This window comes from Phaenicophaeus curvirostris, chromosome 11 (assembly GCF_032191515.1).
Source record: "Phaenicophaeus curvirostris isolate KB17595 chromosome 11, BPBGC_Pcur_1.0, whole genome shotgun sequence".
Lineage (NCBI taxonomy): Eukaryota > Metazoa > Chordata > Aves > Cuculiformes > Cuculidae > Phaenicophaeus > Phaenicophaeus curvirostris.
Genome location: NC_091402.1, coordinates 16,130,891 through 16,138,057, shown reverse-complemented (window position 1 = coordinate 16,138,057; position 7,167 = coordinate 16,130,891). Strand labels below are relative to the sequence as shown.

At 43.5% G+C, this 7,167-nt stretch overlaps 1 protein-coding gene across 1 annotated transcript in view; it reads left to right on the top strand.

Annotated features, from left to right (window-relative positions):
• Positions 1-1,632: 1,632 nt before the first annotated feature.
• The window catches only part of LOC138725093 (netrin-4-like), a 44,769-nt gene continuing 39,234 nt past the window's right edge, over positions 1,633-7,167 (top strand). Inside the window, exon 1 of the mRNA XM_069865625.1 lies at positions 1,633-2,238. Coding sequence (XP_069721726.1) covers positions 2,172-2,238 — 67 coding nt within the window. The 5' untranslated portion in view covers positions 1,633-2,171. The remainder of the gene's footprint in view (positions 2,239-7,167) is intronic.

Genomic DNA, 7,167 nt, shown 5'->3' with positions numbered 1-7,167 from the left:
AAAAACACGGGCACGAGCATGGACACGGGCACACACACAAGCACACACACACAGGGGCACAGACATAAACACATACACACAAACACACATGCACACACACACGTACAAATGCACACACACACATACAAATGTACACACACATATATGAACACACACACAAATGCACACATGCACAAATGCACACACATGCATACAAATGCACACACACAAATGAACACACGTGCACATGTGCACACACAAGTGCACACACACAAATGCATGCACACATCCAAATGCACACACATAGAAGTGCACACACACAAATACGCACACATATAGAAATGCACACACACAAATGCACAAGCACACATCCAAATGCACACAAGCACATCCACATGTACACGCACACATCCAAATGCACACCCACACAAATGCACATGCACACATCCAAATGCATACCCGCACATCCAAATGCGCACACACACAAATGCACACGCACACACACAAATGCACACGCACACATCTGCACACGCACATCCAAATGCACACACGCACATCCAAATGCACACCCACACAAATGCACACACACACATCCAAATGCACACACAAATGCACAAGCACACATCCAAATGCACAAGCACACATCCAAATGCACACATGCACATCCAAATGCACACCCACACAAATGCACACGCACACATCTGCACACACACATCCAAATGCACACACACACATCCAAATGCACAAGCACACAAATGCACAAGCACACATCCAAATGCACACATGCACATCCAAATGCACATCCACACAAATGCACACACACATCCAAATGCACAAGCACACATCCAAATGCACACCCACACAAATGCACACACACACATCCAGCTACACACTCACAATCGCGCACACATTACCGTCCAACCCCCCCCCCTCAACCCCGCACACACACGCACACGACCACACTTACACAAACACACGCACCGGCTCCTGGCAAAGAAGATGCGGCTGGCAAACACCGCCTGCACCCCAGCGCAACAAGGACCAGCCCAGCCGACGAGGAGGTGCGGAACCGACCCATCCTCCTCCGTTCTAAAAGGAAAAAAAAAAAAAAAAAAGGCACAGAGATAAAGAACAGGAAGAAGATCACATGTTATAATAATCCCCTTTGCAGCCAGACAGGACCAGAGAGGAGAACTGCCCAGTTAGGACTGGGAGATGCGCTAGAGGCTGACAGGGAGGCAGAGACAAAACCTGAGGATAACTCGGCGCTCGGGAGGGAAGGAGCCCCCAGCCCTAAGCGTCGCTGTAGCTGGAGGGAGAGAGGATCCTCCGATCGCCCCTTTTCCCCTGAGCATCGCACCTCCGGGGCAGCAGCCGCGGTCCGAGCCGCCCCGGGGGTTTGTTTTTCACTCGGATCCCCCGGCGAATCCCTTGGAGGGGGGGGAGAAGCGGCTTCCGCGGCAGCGGAGGGAGGAGGGAAACCGAATTAAACCAAACAGAAATAAAAAGAGAGGAGCGCCAAGAAAGCACTTGCTTCTCGGCATCTCTCGGGGAGAAAAGGCAACTCTGCTCTTCCTCTGCAGCGGGCAAAAGAGATTTAGCAAAAAACCAAGGAATAAAGGGGAAGGAGGCAGCCCTAACAAAGCGGGGTGCGCACCCCAGCGCTGTCCCGGGGCCGGAGGGTCGCCAGGCACAGCTAAAAACGGAGCTGAGCCAAAAGCGAGGAGCAGGAATGAAAGTTTGGGACTAGCATCCAGGAGGAGCGGAGCGAAGGGAGCCCCGCGCATCGCATCAGCCCCTGCTGGGGCATCCGAGGGGCTGCGGCGGGGATGTGAACGTCCCTGGTGCTACATGGAGAGGAGTAAAGGCGCAGAAAATCCCTGTTATTTATTTATTTATTGGAAGCAATGTACGGGTGACACCCAGAAGGCATCTGAGCCCTGAGGAAAAAAAAAAAAACCAAAACAAAAAAACAAAACACCACAAAAACCAAACCAACAAAACAACCAGACCCACCTCTGGACCCAAACGAGAACAAGAAGAATGAGAGAGCAGCCTTGAGCCCTACCCTGAGAGGAAGGTGAGCAGAAAGAAAAAAAGAAAATACAGAAAAGCCATGCAAACTCCAAACCTGTAGATTACTGCAGCTCTTTTTTTTTGCTTCACTGAGGACAGATATTTTACTGACAGCCATGCAGCATAAAGGCATCATGCTGATTGTGTTCTTGGAATATTTTATTTCTGGCCATGGGGAAGCAGGTAAGGAAAATAAATCAATATTGCCATTCATGAAACAATTTATTCTAAGTTTAGCAAGGGGAGAGGGGGTAGAAATGAGGTCTGCTTGTGAAAAAGTATGTTGACATCTTTATTTTAGATTGGTTTTTTACAAGTAATCCGTGTTAGTCAATGTATACAAGTGCTTCTTATTCCCTGCAATACAGAGCTTTATTGCTCAGCCTTCTCCCAAAGACATACAATAGGATGTACAGTTTCATACATCCTGAAAAGAATAAAATATATTGTTTTTGTGAACCAATGAAAAGTAAAAGAAGTATGTAGATGGATTGAGATATGCTGGATATTTGTTTTGAGGTTGAAACACTGCCTTCCTGGGCAGGACAAGAGTGAAATGATAACATCCTAGGACAGTATCACTGTAGAAATCTGAATTATTCTTTCTAACTTCTTTTTGCATCATTAAAAGTCAGAGACAGTGTTTACGAATTACTGTTTATCCAAGGCAGTGCTTTCACTCACTGTGTTCCCTGGCTTAATAGTTAACATGCAGTGGATAGGATTAAATTAGCATCAGAGAGAGAATGGATTAGAACAGAAAGAGAAGTTGATTACTTGTGTGTGTGTATGTGGGTGTACAAAGAAGCATATATAGGAATGATACAGTTGTAATGGTATTTTCATAGGGTCCTAAAAATACCTGGATTGTGATGGAGACAAATTCCTTAAGAGAAAGGAAGCAAAGCATTAGGTTGCTTTCCTCTAGCTGTAGTTTAATACATCTTTTAAGGATAAAAGGGATGAATTATGCAGATCAAGTCAGAAAAATAAAATTATGAATTGATAAAACAACAATACATCCTTGGTGAGTTTTCCTTTTTCTTTCTGTAAAGGAAAGCACATCAGTGGTTTAAATTTCACCTGTATGCTCAGAGTATTAGGACAGGAACAACACTCTACCCACAGTGATCTGAAAGCGATTGAAGTGTTGTGCCACCCTGCAAGCTCCAGTAAAGTCAAAGGCAGATCAGGTGGCTTCAGCTCAGTCTATTCCCCAGCTAGAACCTTTATGATAACACAGACATCACATTTCCATAACTGCAAGAGTTACTTTCTTTAAAACTAAAAAGAGCTCATGTATTTACAATCCTGTCCTGCCAGTGACTCATTTGGGAAAAAGGCTGGCTAAGCAATATTACAGGGAATGAGTGGAGGGAGGACATGGTACCTTAGTCCTCTTAGTGTCTTATCTTGGGCACTCACTAGTTTCGCAGGCTAGGACTCTCCCTATAGGATACATATGTTGATGAATAGCACAGAAAGTTAAAGAGATGTCTTGTGAAGATGCCGATAGAGTTGCAGAAAGCAGCCTGTTATAAACCAGCCTAAATTTGCTCTACGTGCAGCTCACAAAGTGAAAATCAGTTTCAAAGAAATGCAGCCCACAGCTGACTGCTTGGAGAGTGAATTTGAAGGGATGGAGCATGTTCTGTATGGAGCAAAAGTCACTCAGAACAGTGGTGTAGGATATAGTAAATAACAGCAAAATAATTGGATAGTGAATTTGATGATGCTGAGGATTCAGTGTCGCTTTAAATAAATATACACTGCTTGGTCAAAAGGTTGCACAAACCCACAGCCTGTGAAAGCACAAGGGTTACCTCTTCATTTTCAATTCTTTTTGTTTGGTTGGTTATTTTTTTGGAAGCAACAGGAAAATCTTGAATTAACACTGAATCTTTACAGGTCCTGTTACAGGCAGAGTCAATACTAGTCAGACTAAGGATAGTGTTCAGACTAAGGACTGTGTTTAGTCAGTCTGTGTAAAATTATTGGGAAGTCTCAGCCTTTTCCTGAGTAGAGAGTTCTACAGGGAAGTACGGTTTTGACATAACATTATTAGCCTATATAGTAAACTCCCTTTTCAGCCCTATAGTTGGTCCCTCCTGGTCAGAAGTGAAATCAAATGATGGAATAAACCCCTTAGTGGTTAGGCTGGAGGAGTCCCATAGGTTTTATATCGTGAGATGTGACACTTAGGTGATCCTTCCCCTGGGATTATGCAGGTGGAGGGTGTTATCCCTCTCAAATAAACTCTGCAGTGGTCTACAACTCTTGCATATTGCGTCAGTTAACAGGACTGACAACAGCGTGGGCTCTTGCTTCAGCCCCAGCCCCACCTAGGGGCGCAGCTCTAGGTCAGACCCCTCCCCATGGCAGCACTCCAAATGGGGTTGGAATGTGCTCAAAAATGGCCATTTCTAGCACTAAGCTTAACATCAATTGCAGGAGCTGGTTGTCCACAGGGTTTGGTTTCCTCTGGTCAGGGGTTTTCAGCTCACCTGCAAATGAGGCTGTAGGTGTTGGAGCCCATCCTTGTTCCAGGAGGGATGCAGGCAGGCAGACTGCGACTGGCCACAGTGGAACATTGCCGAGACCCGGGATTTTATTATCCTTCTGTCTGTGCCACAGGTCGTAGAGGTAGTTTAGTTTCATAGCACATTCAGAACTTCAGAACTTGATGGTATTTATGGAAGGCTTGCTTGTTAGCTGCTATTGTGAAGGCTATTTTAATACAGAAGGACATCAAGCTACTCATACATGGATGAGGACTTGTCAAACTTATTGCATGCTGGTTCCAGAAAAAAACAAGAGTTATATAGCACTTCTGTGTAACCAGCATTAAGGGGTGACGTTCTAGGTCTAACTAATAAAAACTTGAGGAACTCGGTGAACATTTTAAAGTTTACAGTTATTAAGAAAAAAGTTAAACAGATACAGAACAAGCGAGATCCAGGTTGGACATATATGCTGAAATGGCTGCATCAAAAGATGCCCAAAGGTTTTAGTGTTTCACTCTCCTGTCTCACTGTGGAAGACTTCAACACACAAAATCATAAATTTGCATGTGGAAGAGAAATAAAAATTCCAATTCAAATCACTCAGGAAACACTAGACATTTTTCCAGGCACATCAATGGGCTTTGACTGCGTTGCCATGTGATCTTTCTTCTGTTGGGTACCCAATGAAGAGTGGGAAAAAAACCCCCAAAAAATCTTGAACGTGTTTTTATTTAATGTCTACAAAGTTCTGCTGCATTACAAGGCCTTACAAGAGATGTCTGTTTGAAATGGTGTCCCAGGAATATCAGTAGTATGACCTCCCTTGAACTGTATGGTTCCCTAATCATCAGATAACACTGTTGTGATAACACGTGGCGGGCATGTGCCATTGACCTGCCACTTTGTGGCACAGCTCTGAGGGACCAGAAAACAAACAAATAAATTAATCATACCATTTATGGAGCCAAGCCATCCTCCATGGAGTAGAAGCTAATCAACTTCAATAACATACAGTGCCCGTGCACAATCAAAGTGTTTAGTTCTTTATGAATTATTCAGTGAGTCCTCCTGGCAGTTGTGGTAAGTTGTTTGTTCGCCTGGCTGCTGTTTCTCTTCTGCAGCAGTCCCCCCTTGCTCTCCAGATTCAACATTCCATGTTGTTTCCACAGAACCAATGAATGATAGACAGGCTGCGCTATCCTTGTGGCCAAGCAATGTTCTGCCAATTGATTTCTTTAAATGCAAAGCTTTTAATCGACTGCAGATTTTGTTTTCCAATCTCTCTCCTTCTCTCAAACTGCCTTCTGCTAATTTGCACTTTATTCTTCTCCCATTTTCCTAATGACACAGCAGTTCAGACAGGAACTGTTTATTGATGTTCCTGCACTAGCAGGCAGAGCAGATAAACCTTCTTGTGACTGCTGTTCAGAACAACCATGTTTTTCTTCATTTTCTAGGTTCAGATAAAAACAACTGAAAAACTCAATACAAGACTAATAGCCTATTTATGGGAAATACAAAAAGCAGCCATTCCCTTTATAAAATGTTTCATTTTTTCCTTTCTCACATTCTTGTCTGCAAAGCTTCCCTTGTATATCTCCGTAGAACTCCAGCATCCCTTTTCCCCTATGAAAACTTCAGAGGTGTGATTCATCAATAGAGATGGACTTTCTTTTAATTACATGGTATATTTTTATCCATAATCCAATAGCATTTGTAACATGGGACCCATTCTTAATCAAACCTAAGTAACCTGACTCTTAGTCAGAGCTAATGCTTGTTCAAAGCTCAGTTGTAAGACCAGTCACAGTTAAATTCTCTGGATGCAAAGATGAAACATTTCTGCAGCACTGAGCAAAATCAATTAATATCCAATCTACTTTAAACACAGAAATTGCTGTGCTTTCCTTATTCTTAGTAATTTTTACCAAACAACTTGGACATGAACCTAAATGTCACTTGCAAAGACATTCTTGAGGTATGGCTTATTATAGTTTTGCTGAACTGCAAGAACAGATTTATCTTTACTTCAAGATTTCTGCATGACTCAGTGAAATTGACCCTCCAGAGCAGACAAAAATATGGAATTTCAGATGCTCTGCAAAAAGGAGGAAACTATAAGCAACTCTTGTGGAAATCTGAGTACTTTCTTAGGACAAAAAGGCTCAGAGAAATTGCAAGAAACCTCCCAGATAAAATCTCTGAAGTTCCTGGTGTTCTAGTGTAACTGCAACAGGTTCAGATAGAATAAAAAGTTCATAACCAGGAAGCAAATACATTGAAACAGTCATCAAGCAGTCAGGATGATGTGAGGGCTTCGTGGTGAATCTCCAGTAGTGCTAAGAATCACCTGCTTAGTTCAAATGAAGGAGCAAAGAGCACTGATAGAGCCAAACATCTCCATCTTTCCTCCCTTCTTTCCTCTCCAGCTACTTCTGCAACTCATCCTCTCTCATGAAAATTCTTTTCTGTGCTGGCACATGGAGTGGTGGTGGTGGGACTGAGGAGGGACAGCTTTCATTCCTTTGATCTGAGGACTATTCTGTCTGAGCACATGAAATTCAGGCACTGCTGCCCTCCAAGCTCTGCCAATCTGGGACTTCACTGG